At 42.4% G+C, this 21,160-nt stretch overlaps 1 protein-coding gene across 2 annotated transcripts; it reads right to left on the bottom strand.

Moving 5' to 3' along the window:
* Positions 1-1,463: 1,463 nt before the first annotated feature.
* On the bottom strand, positions 1,464-20,706 carry zbtb7a (zinc finger and BTB domain containing 7a). Of its 2 annotated transcripts, none has more exons than XM_072438134.1 (4): positions 20,554-20,706; positions 12,179-12,739; positions 9,843-10,726; positions 1,464-8,283 (listed from the first exon to the last, which is right to left on the bottom strand). In XM_072438134.1, exons 2-4 carry the CDS (start codon positions 12,659-12,661, stop codon positions 7,848-7,850), a joined length of 1,803 nt encoding a protein of 600 aa, XP_072294235.1. In that variant the 5' UTR covers positions 12,662-12,739; positions 20,554-20,706; the 3' UTR covers positions 1,464-7,847. The 2 variants fall into 2 exon arrangements, with proteins under 2 accessions (XP_072294235.1, XP_072294236.1); XM_072438135.1 differs by lacking the exon at positions 20,554-20,706 and adding an exon at positions 19,334-19,498.
* Positions 20,707-21,160: the final 454 nt, after the last annotated feature.

Here is a 21,160-nt window from a genome sequence, read left to right as displayed (position 1 = left end):
ACAGCTCCCAGGCATCTTGTAGCCCCTGAAGGGTTCCTCTTATCCAATATGTTTTGACTACAACAGGGATGTCTGAACATGGAAAATAACCGCTATCCCACTGTGTTTTAGATGCCTCACAAACAATTAATGATTTGGAGCCCAAAGACATCTGCCCAACAGGTTCCCCATCACATAGTAGAAGATATTTCATTTAATTTGCTCCCTAAAATTATCATATGATGATATTAGATCACTTTTTGTTAAAGAAATACCCACAACAAGATCAACTATAGAGGCAACATTGGGAGCTTTGTTTCTTGTAAAAAATAGTATTATGGTGTGGAGCTGAGGTGTAAAGGTAGATGCATATCAACAGTACAACTAAAAGGTGATGAAAAATATGTCCGAATCCAAAATTACAAAATAATACATGTGGATAAAAGCTTAAGATGTGTTTGTTTTGCAGTTTGCTTTGAGTCCAATAGGAAACAAAACTGTTCTTCTGTCAGTGAGATGTTTGAATGCCCGTTCAAATAGGATCATCTTAAATGCTTAAAAGTGATCATATTTTATTTTCCCTTACAAAAGAAAAAAATGGCAAAATTGATACTTCAAACAACATTATACATTTGTGTCTCATGGTGGGTCCCTGAAAGCATCCTGCTCAGAGTGGGCTTAAGTCGACTTAACTGCCATTAGTGAAGCTTTATAACTGTGTGTGTGTGTGTGTGTGTGTGTGTGTGTGTGTGTGTGTGTGTGTGTGTGTGTGTGTGTGTGTGTGTGTGTGTGTGTGTGTGTGTGTGTGTGTGTGTGTGTGTGTGTGTGTGTGTGTGGGCAGTTGGGGCGGGGTTAATGAGCTGTTCGATGACCTCTGTCACCCCAAAAGATCGCCTTGGGGAGAAGGACTGAGACAAACAGGAAGACTGGGTGACAACAAGCTTGTGGTTTGTTGTCACCCGTCCACACGCTGCCACGGAACCTGAGTGAAAACAAAAACATATACAAAGACACGTTGTTGCTTGTAACCTACGTATACTGTATAGGCTGTGCTTAACAAACTTAAAAAATCTCTAATACATTTCAAACAGCATTGCAAATGATTTTGGATGCTTTCAAACCTGGTCATTTCATCGTAGAGAAGCGGCGTGTGGCCTGTCCGCGGCCCTCGCATCTTGAAACGATCAAAACAGCTGCTGTACTGCCCCCTCCTGGCGCTTTGTGGAATAAACTAAACTATCATCGTGTGCAGCTACTGGACTAATGCAACACTGGAGTTTTAGATTGTATCTATACGTGTACTGGTGAAATGATCAAATGTATAGCTTTCAGTATACATTATGTATATATTAATATTGATGAGAAGACCCATTTGTATTTATGCTATTATTTAAAATGCCTATTTTAATGATAAGTTAGCCTTTCTAGCACTAGAGCAGTTAGACAAAAATGGAAGAATACAAAGCATAAATTATTAGTCCACATGTTTTACAACCATTGTTTTTAATAGAAAGATGTTATATTCTTTAAACCAGACAACCAGATGCCAGACATAAAAAAAGAAAAACAATAAAAATGACACAAAATGGAATTTTATGGTTTAGACTGTGGATTTAGTGGTCTCATATACAAGTTCTTTTTGTCACCAAAAAGTGCAAATTGTCCCAAATCTCCTTTAGTCCCCTGCTGTTTTCAACATGTTTGGACTGACAGTCTGCATTAATAAGAAATAATTAGGAAAGGGGGTTGTTGTTCAAAAGGAAAAGAAAAATGAGTGTCTGAAAAATTAGGCAAAAGCACTTCTTACTGCAATTTAGTTTTCGCACATTAAAATTAACAGCATTTCTGTCATTGTAGTCCGAATTGTAGCTTTTATATTTAAAAAAAATACTTGTATGATTCAAGAAGCTACAACATTTGTCTTCTTTTCTGTTATAATCACAGTTACAAATAAATCTATGTAGTATGCATGCGTCTCTCTCTCCCCAAGTACAAACTCGTTGAAAGCAGATTTGTATAGCATATTTGTAATCAATACTTTATCATCTAGTATTTGACAGTGATATAAAGGCCATCATTTTTGCCAGTTCACTTGGCTGATTCATAATCATAAAAATCTACATGGAACCCAGCCCAGTCTTGGAGTACAAATAGTGTGTTATTGCAGAAAAGGACATTCTGCAGTGGACACACACACCACTTGTTTAACATTCAGCTCAGATACTTTTCTCAGAAAATGTTGGTATATAATTCAAGACAAGAGAGTTTAAAAGATTAAACACACTTCTTCCAAACAGATTTGAGACAGGTATGCTGACAGGTATGTGGATATGCATCATAATTCACAAAGGTGGTTAGAGGATGTTTGTGTTATTGTCCAGATGTTGTGACAGCATCAATTACCTTCTATCCAGAGACCACATATTCAAGTTTCTTTAAAATCTAAATATACTCTTGCATTTAAATAATATGTGGTAAGAGAACAATAAAGAGAAACAACATAAACAATAGTGATAACCATAAAATAAAAGCATACAAAATTGAGGATGGCCTTTGACAAAGTGCTTTTAGTTACAATCGCAGAAGCTGAAAAAGGCAGTTGGACAGCGGTACACAAGGTCTTTTGAAGTGTCTATACGAGTGTTTTGCACACTGATGCAGAATGAGCAGGGCAGACAGGTACAGCCAACATGAACCTATCAAATGTGTCTGCTGCCTCCAACTTCCCAGCCAAACACTACAAAGTGGGAATCACAGTATGAAGTTATGGAATGTTTCCTAAATGACTCTAGATGGCTGCAAACTGAAATGGTCTTTTGACTCTTGGCTGGTCTGTGATCCCGGCTTAAAGGGGCCAGAGAGCTACAAATCCAGAGAGAAAGGTGACAGGAGCAAAGTAAGAGAACATGCTCTGTGCTTTTCTAATATAGCTTTTAATTTTTTTTACTTTTATTGGATTCTCCTGTGGCTTCCTTCCTTCCAGCAAACATCACTAAATCAATAGAGAGGAATGCTGGTCACAGCCACTGGACAAAAAAAAGTAGCTTCAACTTGTGTGGTAGGTAATAAGTTAAATATATTTGTGAACAAGGGAGGTATAAACATAGGGCAATGAGCCATACAATAATAAGCAGACATCAAATTAAATGCATAGCTGTGTATTTTCCACCTGAGAAGTACATGGAAACAAAAGAGATCAGCAGTCTCCGTGGCGACCTCCTGTGTTTTACATTTGTAATCAAATCTGTGGCCATATGATTCCCCTTGTTTGAAAAGACAAAACACACATGTATTGGTCAGTAAACAGTCGGTCACCTGCTCTGTCTTTAGTCATCCCTGAAATCTACCACCAATAGCCCCAATCCCACATCTCTTTGTGGCCACCTTTGCATCCCCAGAGATGGTGAGAGACTCCAAGAGCAAACTGCCCCCTCTTGGCAGAAAGCGGCCAATAGACAGCTGCCGGCCTTCTGAAGGACCCAGGGCTGCCTGTGCTAGTGCCAGAGCCACGCTGTGCATAGTGCCGTCCTGCATATGCTGCACTCGCCTTGCTGTGAATCTCAAGCTCAATGGAAAACACACAAAAACACAGTATCAGGTGTCCTGCAAGATTGGAAAGCTAACAGTCCCCGTTGTGTCACCACGCACACACACACACCAATGGTTATTGACAGTTATCACTGTTTTGATGTTGATTGTTTTGTGGCCTTATAGATAGATAAAAAAACACCAAGGTCAATAAAAAAACACAAAGATTGAGACAGCCGTGTCAGAGTAACCTTGGTTTGGGGCTGAGGCGTTTGGAGCCACAAAGGCGAGACAGACAAAGCTCTAGAGTTGTGGCTGCTTATTCATGTTTCCAAAGCAGCTTTTATAATTTGGTTTCAATCAACTTTCTATGGTACAAATATTGGACACAATGTGTAGTTTTGTGTGTAAGGCACACTGCAGTCTTTAATGTTGCAATTTTCAAGGGAGTGAGCCTCAGCCCCACACTGCACAATACCACTGTCTTTATCAATTAAATAAAGCTTAAAGCTGCTCAGAGACATGTACAGGCCCCAGACTGCTCCAGCTGTGAAACTGTTCATTTCACCCAATCATGTACTGTATAAATCACATGTAACCATTGATATTCCCATCTAATCTGCATGGATATCACCCAAAGATTAAAATAGCTGAAAAGAATATGGAAAATCAAGACAAACACTTCCTAAATGACTGAACATGCACTCAATAGTGAAGGTCTGCTGTGATTATTTAATTGTAGTTTATAATCTCTTCTTGACATTCACATTCCGTGAAGTATGCATTTATTTAGCTTAACAAGTGTTTTATGCTTTGGTATTTATTGTTGAATGTGAATTTCATATGATCTGTCTTTTGATTGCGTCTCCATAGGGGAGCGGATGGACTCTTTGTGAGATCACTCAGTATTACCACACGGCTGTAAGCTAATGTTAGTTAGCAGGTGGCTGGTGGTCTCCTGGCCTTTTCCCATAAGCAGGACAAGGACATTAACATTAGTGCAAACTTTGCTCTCCCAGCTTATGCACCATTTCCAGTGCTGTCAGGCTTTGCATCCATAACCCCGCCCAAGCACCCTTTAACCCACCCTCCTGGCACAACAATCCACACGCTGACCCGATGCGCACACACATTCATGCAACTATGTCATACAGTTAAGAAATAAAAACAGCTGTAGCACAACTCAAAAAAACAGGAAATAATAACTATACATCCTTACACCTCTGATTCTATCGTCCACAAGGACACAAAGAGCGTTAAAAAGTAAACTCAAGTAGATATCCGACTCCACACATTTCTGCATATATATTCAAGAGGAGGGAAACTGCATGTGGCTCTATCTGTGGAGCCCGGCCTGGATGAATTATAAACATTCTTATAATATATCTACACTACATGAGTCCTTTCTAAGGGAAATAGTTGGAGACAAGAGCTTTGGTTAATCAACACATGTAAGACTTTCTACATGACAATATAATCCAGAGAAACAAAAATGGCTCAAAAATTGCCAACAGGTGTTGTAAAATTAAAGACATGCAGAGACTAAATGGGTTTGTGTGACCCATACCAAGTACCGCCTTCTACAAAGATCAAAAGAAGAACAGATCTGCATTGGTCTGCCGCACTGTGCAAAAAAAACTCTATGTATATCAAAACATCCAAGCAAAAATAGAGACACTTGCCAACAATGGCCAAGAAGCTTAAATATGAACTATGCAAATCTGGACCCAGAGAACTGTAAAGTAAACAAGCAACTGTTCAATGAACTGTTTTGCGATATAGTATTTTTGCTTCTGTGGTACCGTGGTTTATTATCACTGCCGCTCCTCAGAGAGTGTGTAGTTATGAGAGGAGCTGGTGAACAGATGGGCTAGACATGAAGTTTGTTTATCCAAGCTTGTCCTGAGACCCTCCAGCCTGCCAGCCAGTAACGCACGCCTGTGCACACGCAAGGCAAGTGTAAGGCGTGGTATAGTGCCCTTTCATTATCTAAACCACCACTTTATAATAAGATATATAGAATAAACGGTAAAATGTTTAGTATCTACTTTCAAGTGCAATCAGTTGGAATAATTTAGTTTAAGGTCACAAACCCAACATTTAACTGAACTGGCTTCTCTTTTAGAGATCTGAACAGTTCAGAGTGAATTATTTGGCAGCTCATCAACACAACCTGAACTAAACCAGTGTAGAAAATGCTACTGATCTAATTTGCAACTGGATCACTTAAAAAGTACCCGTTTTGTTGACAAAAGTGCTCCCACCTCAGTAACAAAGTGCATTCACCTGCTTTTCCATTAAGGTGCAATGGACTGATGATTGGACTACGGCTCAACTGACAATTGAGTGGGGAAACAAAACTGTTTTAAAGGCTTCATATGTTCCACTTGAACATAAATATTGTGTATTTGAGATTTCTTTTGGGAGGTCAAAATGGTATCGTATACAGGTTATCAGCAGTGGCATGTTCCCCACAATACTGGGGTATGCCTGGCCCCAGTGCCCATGCCTGTTTAAAGACAGAGAAAGTGCATGGGGGTGAGCAGCTCAGGGCGCATGTTTGAACAGGCCGTGGCTGACTCAAACAGTGATGATGTGGCCAGAAGGACCCACGCACAGTGAATGCCAAGCGCACACACATGTACACACACATGTAAATACAAAGACAGGAGACCAGGCATCTCACCCATTCTAACAACAGGCCTTAATAATTCCCCCTCTGGCTGGTTCAGGGGCATAAGGGGACTACAGGGGCAGAGAGAAAAGGCCTGATTTGATCCTGCCTGGAAACGTGGCTGAGTGAGCTGGGGAGATTATTTTTTGGAATGCAACAGACATTATGAGATCCCCCTCCCTTCCCTGGGCCCCTCCCCCTCAGCGAGCTGCAGCTGCACTCCTATTTGGCCAAGCGACTTGTACAGGTATTTATTGCTCTCTTCATCATACAGGTTGCCTCACGGTTGTGGTCCCTAGGGCAAAAAAGATTGGAATAAGCATGGAACATAACCTAGCTCTCACTCCCCTCCAGCACCAGCCCACTTGTTTTAAATATACCTTTGCACTATTGGATATCTTTAGTAAAGCTGTGCAAACATAGAAAAGGTGCTTGTCTACATATGTACTCATTCTCTCATTGGGGCTCCCTGCCATTCTCTTAACCAGCTTTTGGTTAAATGCTACCCGCTCCTTGTTATACAAGGACCGAAAACTGCACATAGTTAAGCACATTCATTCAACCTCTTCATTCCCATCCACTTTCCATAATCAAGTGATCAGTTTTAATCTATTGGGCGACTTTATGCTCAAACATTCATACAGTTAGTCTTCGTCACTCGCGTGAAAAAAGACATCAAGCCTAAGAGGAAAAACCCGATTAGTAAGTACACCTCAGCATTAAGAGGGGACCCATGTCATCTTACTACACGCTATATATATACATACAATTATACAATTATAAAGTGTCAAGTACCCAAAGCAGTCAGCACAATAAAGAACAAAATTAAGACAAAAATATATTAAAAAAAAGAAACTTAATTGCAGGATATGGAGGGAAAAGAGGCAACGTAGTCAAGCCAAAATATACAACGGTAGTGCTTTTAAAAACAAACCCTCCACCCTGCAACTAATGAGCCCCCAATGACGTGGATTCGACTCAATGCAAATTTGTTTTGCAATAAGACTAAAGATCAATTTCTAAACACATTTCATGGAGTAACAAACACTTCAATCATACCCTTTTCTGAGTCTTTCTGGAACATTTTAAGTGAAAACTGTTGCATCAGATTTCTTTTTCTTGCATATGCCATATTGTGGCAATGTAGTTTCTATGGTAACTGTACATTTCAGACCTGCAAAAGAATAGAAAAGTGTTTTCACGGATTTGTCCTTGTTTCACCCGTACAGCAGCCAGAAGGTGCCTGACACCTTGCTTAGAGCTTTGAAGGCTTTGAGGACAAAACCAATAAAATCTAAATCAACTGCATAGTTGCTGAGTTTTTATAATTAATATACATTTGCCTAAGCATATAAGTGCCAATGTATAAAACCCCAAATATCATTAAGTCTACAGAATGACCCAGAAAGTGGACATCATGGGTTTGAGATCTGAAGCGTTCTTTTGCTCTTCAACAGAAAATTTAAGTGCTTGCAAAACTACTCCATTTCCTAGTAAAGGAAAAAAACAATAAACATAGATTTTCCGACACCCTGATTTGGTTTATAGAGGAATATTGTGTTAGTTTTGTTTTTCAGTTTGTCTTTGAACATGTTTTTCCTCTCTTCACTCTGTCCTGTCTCACAGGGTGCAGAGTGAGTGGTGTGTCTTTGTTTCCGCCCCAGTCTCAGGGCCCTGCGTCCCGTCCCAGCGGCTGCAGCAGAGGACTGTGTGCGTGGGGCTCAGCTGCCCCCTCCTGCTCAGCCACTGAGCTAGCCTCAGAGCGCCGCCTCCCCCGGGCCACACGAGGCACTGCCCCAGAGTCCAAACTGGGGCTAAGCAGGCTCAAAGGGGCATCCAGGAGATCAGGCTCTCGCACCCGGGGCTTCCGGCCACGACGGGAGGGAATGCCGTTACACCCATCTTTTTTAAGGTGGCGATGAAGGTGATCTGAGCGAACAAAAGTCTTAAAGCAGCTGGAGCACTGGTAAGGCCGCAGTCCGGTGTGCACACGCATGTGATTCTTCAGGTCGTAGTTGTGAGCGAATGCTGCTCCACACTGTGTGCACAGGTAAGGCTTCTCTCCTGTATGCTTCCTCATGTGGACCTTGAGCTTGTCCTGTCTGAAAAGACCAGATAAGAAGATGATTCACAATAAACAACACAAAGACACCAAAGAACCTTTAGGTATGACTAAAGTTTCCTGAACTTGAGTACAGATACAAATACAGACATTAGAAAGTTGAATCTACTGTACATTTACTCTCTAATGTGAGAAAAATCATCCCGATATAACAATTATTCATGATTGTTGAGACTGTGACCAAACAACAGTGAAATCTTTAATTAATTTCTTTAATTGTCTTTCATTTCCCTGGTCTAACATGTGACTGTTTGCAAAGTTTGTGACCGACTTAACTGAATGCTAAAATAGAGTAAAATTTGACAAAAAACAGCCAGATATAATACAATTCTTTACATTTACTTTTTGGACGGGAGATAAAAATACTTATTTTCGCTTCTAAAATTGTCACAATTATGATTTTTTTTTGTCTTACTAAAACTCACAACTATATTGTGACTTGAATTATAACAACTTTCAATAATTGTGACATCGCTATGTCAAAATTAAACCAAGTAAATAGTTTTAGTCCTGGCTGTGCTTTTCCTAGAGCTTATGGTTTTAAAGCGTTAGACTCAGAAAAGTTTAACACACACATGCCAGTAAGCAGATCCTAGTGCTCCTATAATGCTTGTAAAACATGCAAAGCAGCAGGACAGATCAGAAAGGAAACATTACTGGAGGCAGGGACACAGAGAAGCTTAGGAATGATGTGGCACACTGACAGAGGTGAATTATTTAAAGGACTGGAGTGATTTATTACCGTGTGAGGCACACTCTTAACCCTGATCAAACAGGATTAAGATTACAATACCCCCTTCCCACCGCCAGTCGATTCAGATAGAGGACTGGCCCTACCTAACCTCAGGTGTTGCACTTCTAAGTATTTGTAGCCAACCACATCTATTTTCAGCACAAGCCTACTGATAAATTAATTAAAATAATGATTTCAAGGAAAACACAAAGAAATAAAGGGAAACTGCTCAAGTCCCTTGTTGGGAAGTTGCCACATTTATCAGAGAGGCACATGGCAGATTTCAATAGTGTGGTAAAGGAATGACAGGGAGGGACATGTGTTAACTACTCTGCCATGGGCAATAATCAACATACCCAGAGATCAAAAGTTCAAATGACTTCAATAGAGAACACAGACCATCCAGGGCCAGTAGTTCCCTCTATATCAGCACACAGTGCTTTATAGCTGTCCTTGTCTAGATAAAATTACAGAGGCCCAACCTTGTTTTATCTAACCCCCATGTTAAATCCCAGGACTTTGCAAAGCAGTCTATGATAATAAAATAGACCATTACAACTACATGACTACAGCAATGGAGTATAGAACTAGCCCTTCCAATAAGGGTCTTGCTGCTGCCATCTAACACTTGTCTATGGCTACACTACCTTAATGCCTGCTTAATACAAAGCTAAGTTGGTTAGTGCTAATAATCCCTCTTGTTGGCTTGGCTGTGTTTACCACTGCTGGGTGATCTATGTACAGTGCCAGGTTCAAGACCATAAGTACATGTGACATGGGGTAGTCCCCTCATTAATTGGGCTTACCTGGTAAAGCGCACTTTGCAGATGGTGCATTCATAAGGTTTTTCTCCTGTGTGCGTTCGGATATGGCGGGGTAGTTTGCCTGCTCCTTGGATGACCTTGGAGCAAATAGGGCACTTCTGGAAGGCCTTGGAGCGCATCTTTCGTTCACCCCCTGCCCCTCCAGCCGTGCCACGTCTCTCCCCTGTCACTCTCTCGACTCGTTCTGGACCCGTACTGCCCCGTGACATCCAGAGCGCCTGCTGTCCCTGTGTCACAGCAGCAGAAGCAAGATCCTCGTGCTGCGTGCTGTTAAAGTAATTCAAGTAAAATTCCACATCAGCTTCATCCCCGTCCCCCAAGTCCTCACCGGCCAATACACGCTTCTTCTGCCTCTCTATGGAGTCCATCATCTGCTGCAGGAGGGCACTAGCTGGACCCCTTTCCCTCACCATCAACTCTTTGCTCCCATCTTCCATTTCTGCCTCCTGACCCAGCCTGGACTCAGCAGGAAGATAGTAATGGCCGTTTTGAGATGGAGGGTAGCATGTTGAAGTGAGGCTTGCTCCATTGCTCTGAATTATGTCGCCATCATCATCATCCTCCTCTTCATCGTCATCTTCGTCTTCTGGTTCTTGTTTGGGGGCCGGGGCTGGGGCCAGAGCCAAGGCGAGGGGTGAGTAGTACTCTCCTGGACCACTGAATACCCCGTTACTAGGTATTCCTCCGTTACCATGGTTAATGTGCAGGTGTGAGGGCAGGTCCCTGAGCTCCGGCGTGCTGCAGCTGCTGCTCCAGAGAACCCCTCTCTGGAAAGACTCTAAATATTCACGGGCTCGGACACGGTTTCCCTTGTCCTGGCCACCACAGCCTTTGCCCTCATCACCATCCTTTTGATCACAATCCATCTGTATTTAAAACAAAAAAGAGGAAGACAACGTCAAATAAGACATTTAAGATTACACAAACAGTCTGAAAATATTAACAATGTATAAACAGTGAATAGCTAATAGCAACATTTACGGTACTATACAGAATATGTCCATCTCTTTGCTAGTAATGATGTAGAGATGTCTTGCTAAAGACAATGGGCCATTTGAACTGGGTGGAGAGGAGATCAAACTACCAAACATCTTATATTAGTGTTAAGTACAAACCAAAGATACAGAATTGTTGTGACCTAGAAGATCAAGTCTACTACTACTACTACTACTACTACTACTACTACTACTACTACTACTACTACTACTACTACTACTACTACTACTACTACTACTACTACTACTACTACTACTACTACTACTACTACTACTACTACTACTACTACTACTACTACTACTACTACTACTACTACTACTACTACTACTACTACTACTACTACTACTACTACTACTACTACTACTACTACTACTACTACTACTACTACTACTACTACTACTACTACTACTACTACTACTACTACTACTACTACTACTACTACTACTACTACTACTACTACTACTACTACTACTACTACTACTACTACTACTACTACTACTACTACTACTACTACTACTACTACTACTACTACTACTACTACTACTACTACTACTACTACTACTACTACTACTACTACTACTACTACTACTACTACTACTACTACTACTACTACTACTACTACTACTACTACTACTACTACTACTACTACTACTACTACTACTACTACTACTACTACTACTACTACTACTACTACTACTACTACTACTACTACTACTACTACTACTACTACTACTACTACTACTACTACTACTACTACTACTACTACTACTACTACTACTACTACTACTACTACTACTACTACTACTACTACTACTACTACTACTACTACTACTACTACTACTATTATAATATAGTGGTATATGATATGAAAGTGAGCATGGCCCTGATATGTCTGCAGTCTGCTGAAGAGCAGACTGTCCTTAAACACTCCAAGCACATTACTGGTTCAACATGAGTAAGTGTTGAAGTAACCCTAAAGCTGTGGGTGTGTTTCAGGCCTAGTGAGAAAAACTAATGATGATATAAGCGCTCCTCTGCTTGACTAATACACGGTTGGTGCAAACACCAGGCAAACACCTCATAACCATAGAGTAAAGTCACTAAACTACAGCTTGTTCAGAAACGTGAATGCCTACAATCTATTTTCACCTTCATGTTTAACCAGTTGCTTAAAGTAGGACTGACTTGTCTAAAGTTTACAGAAATAACATTTGCATTAAATACAATGTGTTGATGCAATAAAGAAAATGCCTTGTATCTGTATCCTAGCAAATTATGGGTGTGATTATTGATTATAATAATTGATAGACGTTGTCTCCTACCGATGGGGAGAGCACTTTTGTGTCTAGTAGGTGAGTACAGACATCCTGGACTGGGGGGATTTCCAGAAGGCGTGCGGCAGCAAGGATGTCAGCCACGCTGTTGTGACTGACCGTCAATGTGGCAGTGTAGGCAAACTCCAGTAGTGCACCCAGAGCCTCAGCAGCCACAAAGTCAATGTTGTAGATGTTTTGTTGGTCAGCGGCAACCCCAGAAGTGAAGAGCTTGTGAAAGTAGGAGCTGCAGGAGGCCAGGACAGAGCGATGGGCAGGAAACTCGCGATCTTCTGCGACCAGGAGCACATCACAGAGCAGCCCAGTGAGGCGCTGCTTGTTGAGGCTGACCAGGATGTCTGTGCTGTGCTCAGGGAAAGGGATGCCCACTGATCCCTCCTCGGCCTCTCCACATCCACCTCGGCTTGCTCCACCGACGCTCACCGTGCCCCTTAGCCGTCTGCCTCCCCTCCCGCCGGCTCCGGACGACATCTTCCACCAGCCTGCCGCCGAGCCACCCAGCACAGCCCCCACCCGCGGATCCGTCCTGCCGTCTGTCCGTCTGCCTGTCTGCACTCACAAGAGGAAGAGATGCAATATGCCATTAAAATACAGTCCATATAATGTACTCAAGAGAGAGTAAGACAATTTGAATAGAAATCGAGATTTAGTCATTTCTAATAGTCAACGATTAGCTTAGGTCTTTTTGATTGAGAGGCCCACAGCCAATCCTTGGAGCAGAGTCCAGACGTTAGAGGAAGAAATTAGACAAATGTTTTGTTTGCAACTATTGAAATTTTGTTTTGTTTATGTTCCATAAATTAATATTGAAAAGTTATTTTCAAGACAAAATAAAATTGAATAGAAAAATCATGATTGTCAATATGAAGAAAAAATTGTGATACATTATTTTGTCACATCACCCAGCCCTAGTAGACGGCATATAAAATACATAGATAGTCCATAGATATAAGCGAGGATCAAACAACAAGGAGCCGAGGTTTTCGTTTTAGCACATGACGTGGAGTCTCAATCTACATAACAGCATTGGAATTCTCTCTGACAGTGGTATACCGGTAATAAAAGTTACATTTAAAATTTTCTGGAATGTCATAACATGATTGTTTTGACAAAAACGCTTGAAAAATTGCAATGAAAATTGTATTCAGCTCTGAAATTTGTAAAAGTCATTGGCATGGGTAAAGATATGCTGGATTTGGGCAAATACCAGTACACTTGATGGGAGTGGCCTCTTTGAGGAATTCACTAGCACCTAAGGGCAATGGGCTTACAAAAAGATATGTTGACTTTGAGACTAAAATAAGAGTATACACCAGGTGTCACATTGCAACTGTACATCTAAGACAAGTTACCCAGCAGGTTCTGTTGGAACCCCTCCTCAAGACACTTTCCTGTGCAGGTGGCTGTTACCTTTTCCTGTAAACACACTTTCCTCTAGGGGTGTGTGCATGCACTTAGGCAAGAAACCAAGGAAGAGGTCATAGAGGACAGATAGGCAGAGGGCAGTGGGGGTTACAGTGCATGCTGGGATTTGGGCAGTGCAGCTTGTGCACTGTGGGTTGGTTAGAGCCAGGGAGGGAGGAGGGTGAGGTAGAGTAAAGAAGGGAAGGGGCTGCTAGTGCCGAATAGAGGAAGAGGACACGCAACAAGCTGCGAGGGAACAGTATTAAAAAGGGAGGTTGTCAATCCGGTCTGAGCTGGTTACCCCACCCTGTAGTGTGTGCCAAGTTTCAGGAAAGGCTGTCCCCTTGATCACGTGTAGGGGGAGATTAAAAAGATCGACTGAATCCTGCACAGTGGGAGGGGGGTTTCTGCAGGACAAGCCATCCTCAACTTCTATTAACAGACACACAAGCAAATACAGCAATGTTACACATATGCCGATAGCATCACAGTGCTCTTAAATGAACCTATAGGACGACCATTGTTAGACCCAGTAGGCGGCGCAATGCATGTTGCTCTAAACAGATGAGCAGTTCCAGTGGCATTCCTTCAGTTGTGGCCTGGTATGTTGGTAGGTTACACCCCAGTACCAAACCTGCCTAACCTGGCTGCCAGTTGCGGTTTCAACCTGAACAACCTTTTCTAATGTTGATGTGCTGTGTTCATTCGAAATGCCTCCACTACTTATAAAAGAGACTCTTTTTGGCACAGAGTCAGCTCTGCCCACAAGTCAGAGTTAGGCAAAGCCCTTTAAAAAGACTTCAGGAGGAAGGTAGTATCTTAACAAAGTACCTACAGAGTAAGATCCTTTAATTAGATCAGATTTACATTGAGGCAAACATTTGAGTAAATATCATAAATGTATTTCCATAAACAAAAGTTGAATTACTACTACTTAAATGAAAGAAATCTTATTACTTCTTACAATCTAACTTTTTAAATAATGGATCAATCTGGTCAGTATTGTTATTAAAATACATTTTGTTTGGGCTTGATAGGCAGGTGACTATGCTCAAATAAAGATGAAACTTCAAATTCAAATTGAAGGTGAAACATGACAGTGGCACAAGCAAATGTAGCAGATGTTACTATCCTCTCTTGATCTTGGTAGAACAAGAGCAAAGACAAAGAAACATGATGTGACGAGTTGGAGATGGGCTGAGAAAGACAGCAGAGAGCTGCAGAAAGGCCGAGCACATGGCGACCGGTCATGCCCTCTGCAGGAGGAAATACATCTCTGTGAGCCCATCCAGTCCAAAGGCAACCTCCTTTTCCCTCACACAAACAGAGCACCTGCACTGAACGCTGTGTATGTGTTATCCCCCTTGCATACGCAGCTGACCCTGGGTCACGGCTTTGTAGGGTAAAGACGCTGAGCTGAGATAAAACACGCACACACTCACTGCCAGCAGGGCATGGGATGACATCTCTGCGAGGCGGAGCCACCTGTCCCTGAATAACCTGCAAAGACGACCAAGAAAAGGAAACAGTGCAACAAACCTGATCCTGACACCTCCTCATGGCTTGAAACATTTCTTATCACTAATTCATGCCTATGGGTGACAAGGCCCGCAGCCCAGCACAACACAGCTCCCAGCTGTCCGTGTCCCTGACACTGGGCTCCATGTAGAGCCCTCCTCTCACGCATGGGCTATGGGTTTCTGAGCCTGCTTTGCAAGTCAAACCGTTGCTTCAGTTCAACTTGTCCCGCCCTTATAACCCCCACCTTGTCCTTAATGTACCTCTACCCAATACCATATACATCTACTGAGAGAGATATTACAATGAGACCGCAGGGACACCATGACCAACCTCCTATATCAGACAGCACTTTCACTTTGACTGTTTCATCAGTTCATTGTTCTTCATGTGCATACTCATTTCTGATACATCAAATTTGCAGAAATAGAGATAGCATTCTTGAGCACTTTTTTCATTCAGTACCAGTAGATAGTATATTCACTTTGACATACCAGTAATTCCTTAATACAAAGCTAGTTGTTAAGCTTGTGCAAACTCTGATGTTTCTTAGGTAAGGAGGCAGATAAAGTGACATGCAAAGCACAGTGCAAGATATTTAGCCCTTGACGATGTTCCTATCATTGCAGTGTATTGGTCTTGTGTCCTCATTTCACTCACTATCTCCATTGCTTCTATGGCAACTGTTGTTTGTAACACGCCCCTGGGCGAGGGATCTACTCCATTCAGATGAAGAGGGTTCAAGGTTGAACCAAAAGGATATTGCGATATGATCAGAATTGGGAGGGGTAACGTTCTTAGGAAAAGTGGATTTTGTGCAAGCATCTTGCCCAAATGACTCAATTCTACCAGTAGTGGAAGGAAACCAGACTGGTAATTTTGGCATCAAAGCAGGAAGAGAGTAAGAGTCTGATAAAACTGTAGTTGTAGGAACTGATCTAAAAAAAACGAACCGGGAAGCAGTGCCAAGATACAAACACAAAGCAAGTGAATAGGTAGTGGGTGAGGCAGGGCGTTAAAATCACACTCATAAGTCCTTAGCCTATGGTGGCTTAGGAATCTGGCTCAGATGTCAATGATAAACTCAGCTTTCATTGAGTTACCTGGAGTAACCTCGGTCAATAAGAGGAGAGGGCACTAACCACACACATGAGGGGCAAAGTTTGAGTGTAGGCTTTATAATCCACATAAAAAAAATCTAAAGATTATTGCTGGCACTTCATTCGCTTCTCGTGTTTGTTCCTCTCATTCAAGACAACTCCTTTAGTCGCTGGAAACAAAATGCCATCATACCACTTTAATACTTGTCAAACAAAAAATAAAGTATGAGTTATCATTTAGAGAAATATTTCAACTATAAATTATTACAAAAAAAGACATTCAACTGTAGCAATAAAGTGTCTGACTTGGCATGTGATTCCAGGTTAGTAACAATGATCATAAACTACATCTACAGTTTCTGCTAACTTGAGTAACAGGCTCTATCACCGCCTTGCTGCCAGGCAGGAAGTGTTAGCATTTCTGTAGACACTGCACTGGTAGGACCCATGTTTGCCGTAATGTAAGGGATGTCACAATGTAGTGAAACAATAAATCATGACAATACTATTATTAAAAATTTAAATCCTTAAGTCACTTTCATTCACACATTTCCTTCCTCCAATATGCTTTAGTTATGCAAATGTATTTGAACAAATTAGTAACATTAATGTGACTTAATGTACGTCATTAAAGAGATTTACATTGATTTAGATCAAATTCACAGATATCGTGGCATCAATTACCATAGATTCATCTTAACATCCCTAGTCTTGGGGCGGTCCCACGTACTCAGCTGTGTGCATGCGCAAACCTACAAGGAGACTTCCTGTGAGTGTGTGGCAGCCGTGTAACAGAACCCACTGTGTTATCAGATGACCAGCTCTATGTGCGCTGTCCCAACTGTCTGACCCGCTCCCTCTCTCACTCCTCTCATCTGTCGCTCTCATCTCATCATTGCTCCATCTCTGCCTACGACTCTGTACCCACCGCTTCACCCACTTCCCCTTTCCGCTGCTGAGATGGCAAATCATGGTAGTCCCACCCAGCGTCTCAATATCCTCTAATACAAGCCACTCATGTTTTTTAAGTGTCGGCCCAAGCCAAATCGACAAGTAGACAGTGTCAGATTGGTCACCTTACCCCATGCTGGCCTTTCTGCTTGATTAACACAGGCTTCTATACCGTGTCCATTACAAATGAAACACATTTTGCACATATCGTTTAAATCAGCACATAACCACGTGTTAAATGTAAGGCCTCGCTTCCTTGAAAAACAGATCTTGGTCTCCTCCCTTGGTCTCCTCCTCCTAATTCGATCAGGTTGTGTTGGCCTCGCCATAATAAATGCCCCAGAAGAGAACAGAAGAAGCCCCTTTACTGCCCCTAAATTTGAGCAAAACAACAGAAAAACAACAGAGAAGGGTCTGTCTGGCTGTTTAACCAGACTGGAAGCTGTGGTATACAGAGCAGCTGACCAGGGGAACTGAACATAAGTGGGAAGTGAAGCTACATTTACAGAGCAACATGCTGCTTATGTGTGGGCATTTACTCACAGCGTTATAAGCATGTGAAACAGGCAAACATTATAGCGTCAATGATTTTAACATGTTAGCTACCATGTTAAAGGAAAGTCATACTCTTCAGAATCTTGACATTAAGCTGAATTTGAAATGTTATATATATAAGTATAAAAATGTCCACATTACAAGAAATGTGCTGCAAAGAATTAGATGTAGAGGTCACACAGCAGGGTATGATAATAAAGAATACAAATATGAGGAAGCAATTACACATTAGGCAGTGTATTATGGAATGTGTCCCTGAAGAATTTATTTTTGATATCAGTAATCCCATATCCAAGAAAAACGTATTAAATAAAAAAAAGTCATAGTAAGTTACAGTGAAAAGCAAAACACACAACATTGGATCACCTAAATTTAGATCTAAAACAAACAATGATGTACGCAGTGCTGCAACATGTGGAGTTCCGTACTATAGAGCCAACATTTCACTCTCAAATGAAGCCTCAAACTGCCACGGAGACATCACGCAACCTGTCTCCTCCGTCTGCCTGAACCTGCTCGTTTGGGCCAGCGTGGTGTAGGCACAAACATAGAGGAATATCAAACTGTATTCAGCCTCACCGCCAAATTGATGGGTGGTGTCTTGGACCAGCCCACAGGCACTGAAGTCCCCTGCAATTCCCCCAGAGTCTATTGTTGGCAACACAGACACACATGCATGGAGAGTGAGTCGATTCAAAAACACATATGGCGTCCTAGTTTAACCCCATGCAGGAATTAACAAACTATAGTCTTTCTATACCTGGAGGCAGGGCTGTAACGGTACAATGTGTACCATGATTACAGTAAACTTGCCAATCATACAGCAGGATCTTGGAGGCACATTCTCAGCATTAGGGCGTCTTTGTGGTTCGTTATGTACCCATATTTAAAAACCAGTTTGTCAAGTCTACAAAAAAAAAATGCATCGGGTTATCATGAGGAGAACGCAGCGGGGGTTAAGTTGCTACACCACGTGCCACAAGCTAAAAAGACATGGCAGTTAAGATTAGGATAGAACTTTAACAAGATGCTGGCGAGGAAAGGGGGAGTGACCCGGAGAAAGATGTGTGCGCTTCAACCGACAAGTATCCGAGTCACAGTCGTAAGTCGTCAGTAGATCCTGTATGTAACAACTAACACAGACATACTGGGGTTTCTCAACACATACCGCTGTTACTCAAACCTCTACCAAGTCAGAGCTATGGGCAAGGCCGCACTGGTGGCTAACATTAAACAGTGGTTTTCACAGAGCTACCTGAACGCCCCTAAAAGCAGAAGTACAGGATGTGCGACTTTCTAAGCCTTTCACTCTACTCATTTAGTAGCTTTACAAGAACACAACGATCACAAATGACAATAAAACGATCCCAAAAGACAATAAAACAAGTAGAAGCATATTGTGATAAAAAAAAAAAAACTGTCACTTTTGTGTTGCATGCACCATCTCACACTCATTAACCCATTTGCCACCCTCTCTATTATCTGCAAGATAAGCACAAGATCAAGAACTCTGAACTCAAAGCACATTTTTACAAAACACATGGCATTCAATATTGTCAGGTTCACTTCCTCATCCTCTGTCAGTCCCTGGCTTTAGTGTTTCGAGAGTGCTTACCGAATCGGCAGAAAGTGTTGCTCTGGCCCTGTATGCTTCCCTTGCCTGCTGGCCGGCCCTGTTACCTCGTCTCTGGGCAGGACGACAGCTTTACCAAACAGGAAACTTGCGAGTGGCCCTAGTCATATAGACAAGCCTTTGCCTGATCCCACACAAACAGACACCTACCCCCCTCCCATCCAAACACACCACCCTCCTTTATTTTCGTCCCACAACTGGGCTCTGCATACCCTGCTCTCATTGGCCTGACAGCTCCTCAATCACCACACCTCTTTGTTGGGATAGGCTGGCAGCAGTTCCCTTTCCTGGATGGCCATGGGCAAGGCACTATGGGATATAGAGTTCCAAGACCTCATTTGACCTGCTTTAATGCTCTTGTTGTGAACTACAGTTCCCTGCATTGGATGTCCTCACCACCCTCTTGGTCTCCAAGCCTGCTCTAACGTAAGCACTATGGGCTGATTATACACTACAATATGCTGCTAGCAGGCTGCCAGGTATTAAAGTACAGAGAAGCCAACAGCCAGGGCCCAGTTCCCCATGCTAAAAACACACTGACAGCTAACCTCAGCTATATTTGCATGTCATCACTGCAGACGTCTTCAGCATGTCAATGGCAAGATTTCACACACAACATTCAGTATCTTAAATATGTCTTACACCAAAGCCATTTGCTGTTCCCACAACCTCATGCTCAAGGTAAAAACTCACTCCACGTCATGCACATCGTCAGTGTGTCAAAAAGTTATTACTCCTATTATACTTCTGTTCCAAATCTGTCTAATCTGAGTTGCAACACTGGAATTTCCCCATTTTGGGACAAATAAAGGTTATCTTATCTTATACAAAATATTTTTTGCTTCTCCATTCCCTCTTGCTCAGTGCCCCCCACCCTCTCATGGCAGCCCCCGCCCCTCCTCCTCTTCTAAGTGCTTCCACCTGTCTGAAAAGTTAATGCCTTGAACACATCCTATAAACTTTATCTCAGGACTCCCCAGAGGGTCACACCAGTACTGAGGAAGTACTTTCGAAGGATTAAAAGAGGAACCTTAAAGTAGCAGAGATCCACCTCTCCTGTCCGACCTGCCCCCACACCCTGCTCTCCTTTCTCCCCCTCCTTCACTCCTGTCTCTATGCTCTCCTCCTTTGCCCTACTCCCCTTTTGGTTTGACAGGCCTAGGGCAGCCAGCTACGGGATGTCAGGGTGCCTTTTTGCTCACCTGAGATGGCCGTGGTGCTGCTTGTTGTGGGGTTTAGCTCAGCCCTCTCCTTCTCTCTCCAGAGCTCTCTCTCTCCCACAATGTTGTGCAGCTTAAAGCCCCGTATGCGCTAACCAAGCAGCAGCAGCAGCAGCAGCAGCAGCAGATCAACTCATTTCCCTTCCTGGTTTCTGGAGGGCAAAGAGGTCCCTCCCTTTCTCTCTCTCTATCACACACTTGCTCTGTCTCTCTTAAAGACACAGCATTCACCATCATCTCCATTTGCTGTGAGACAAAGCGGGGGGGAAATTGGTTAAAAGTGGACAATTGTCAAAACCATGAACTGAATTAAATAGGACACAAATTATTAACCACATCCTCTTTATTTGCAGACTAACAGCAGCAGCAGTGTGTAATTCAACAACTCCAGGTAAACTATTTTGACAGTATTTGAAGTTCGAACTCTTTTTTTTTTTACTCACCTCATCTCCTATAACCTCTTTCCTTATGTGAGTCACACCCACCCATCCTACTGCCTGAGGTCATTGTGTCCCACCCCAAAAGCAAGCCATGGCACATTCCTGTACGCACAGTGGGGGCTGCCAGCGCACACCCCCACCTTCTCAGC

Source organism: Eucyclogobius newberryi, unplaced genomic scaffold, assembly GCF_026437365.1.
Source record: "Eucyclogobius newberryi isolate DKJ021-1_F unplaced genomic scaffold, fEucNew1.0.hap1 SCAF_9, whole genome shotgun sequence".
NCBI classification, from domain to species: Eukaryota; Metazoa; Chordata; class Actinopteri; order Gobiiformes; family Gobiidae; genus Eucyclogobius; species Eucyclogobius newberryi.
This window is presented reverse-complemented; position numbering and strand designations above follow the sequence as displayed.

What these genes read in the sequence shown, in the direction of transcription:
- zbtb7a (XM_072438134.1), bottom strand. Translation starts at nt 12,661, where the DNA reads ATGTCGTCCGGAGCCGGCGGGAGGGGAGGCAGACGGCTAAGGGGCACG. An exon ending in CAAAAGTGCTCTCCCCATCG is followed by an intron (nt 10,727 to 12,178) that starts GTAGGAGACAAC and finishes TTTTAAATACAG; the next exon opens with ATGGATTGTGATCAAAAGGA. An exon ending in TGCAAAGTGCGCTTTACCAG is followed by an intron (nt 8,284 to 9,842) that starts GTAAGCCCAATT and finishes TGGTCTTTTCAG; the next exon opens with ACAGGACAAGCTCAAGGTCC.